General features: G+C 46.1%; 1 protein-coding gene across 1 annotated transcript; it reads left to right on the plus strand.

Moving 5' to 3' along the window:
• Nucleotides 1-136: 136 nt before the first annotated feature.
• On the plus strand, nucleotides 137-940 carry Pmar_PMAR004806 (wd-repeat protein, putative; the record flags this gene model as incomplete). Its single annotated transcript, XM_002788764.1, has 3 exons — nucleotides 137-229; nucleotides 438-554; nucleotides 791-940. 3 exons carry the CDS (start codon nucleotides 137-139, stop codon nucleotides 938-940), a joined length of 360 nt encoding a protein of 119 aa, XP_002788810.1.
• Nucleotides 941-1,248: the final 308 nt, after the last annotated feature.

A 1,248-nucleotide genomic window follows, 5' to 3' on the forward strand; every position in this document is an offset into this window, starting at 1 on the left:
TTCTGATACAGCCAATGCTGGGAATTCGACCATCCATACGATCTTGCTACTTGCCCTCTAGAGTTTTGGGCTACCATTTTGATAGTCTACTGGATGTGTCTTAGGCTCCCTCGATAATACTTGTAGACTTCATGGGATGCATTCCGGTCGTACATTGAAAGAGTTTCGCGGCCATACGAGCTATGTCAACTGCGTCGGCTTCGCGGACGGTCCCGGTCATCAACGCTTGGTAGGTGGCGGCTCCTCGTTGGAGTGGGAGTATATGCACATGGTCAACTATTCATGTGTTAGTAAAAATATGAAAACTAGGAGGAACGTTTGGGAATGTAGCCTTAGTTTTTATACACTTCTACCTCACAATGTCGGGAGGAAATTTACGAGCTCAGTTGAGGAAATCAGACATGTATTTCAATCCAGTCTGCGAGTCCCTTCCTCAGGTGGTCAGTGGATGTGCTGACGGCTTCGTGAGGGTTTTCGATCTGCGATCGAGCGAAATTTTACACAAGTTCGCCCCTCCTCCACCAGCATATCAGAATGAGAATATCACCTTAGATGTAAGTTCAGGGATTCATTCAGCGTCGATTTCAGGGATTGATAACAATAGGAAAAATGATGTTTCTAATGTGATGATGACATTTACATGAGAAAGTGATTGAAGAATGTGTTGCTAGCCTTACGTGGGAAATTCAAAATGAGTTCCCTATCCCTCGGGAACATTATAGGTTACTGGATGATTCTCTGTGTGAATTGAACTCACATGATTTGTTCATGCTGTTGTGCATCGTCTTAGGTCCGGGACATCGTGATTGTGTCGAGTTCCTCCTCAACTGGGCTGAGTGAGGATACATTACTCATTTGTCAGCAGTCGAGCACCGTCCACCAAATGACTGTGGCTGGTCAACTACTGAAGTCGTATGAGTCTGGTAAGAAGCTGGGCTGATGTCTGAGGAAAACACACACGTTGAGTTTCTATCCGAGGCAATCTTGCCGCAGTGCGCAGCCCCTATATCGGCCGACTTTGTTGCTTTTTGTCTTGTCGGCTTGGACCTTCTGGTCGTTGATGATCCGATGCTGATCGGGGATCTTATCTATCTTGTTGATTCGAAATGTTATCAGTTTAGCATATAAGCCCTTTATTTGGTATCGACAGGTAAACGTGACGGCAAAGGTGACTTCCTGGCGTTGTGTACGTCTCACGCGGGAAGGTGGATCTATGCAGCAGCAGAAGATCGGACGATGTAACTCAAC

The sequence above is a fragment of the Perkinsus marinus genome, assembly GCF_000006405.1.
Source record: "Perkinsus marinus ATCC 50983 genomic scaffold scf_1104296927670, whole genome shotgun sequence".
Lineage (NCBI taxonomy): Eukaryota > Perkinsozoa > Perkinsida > Perkinsidae > Perkinsus > Perkinsus marinus.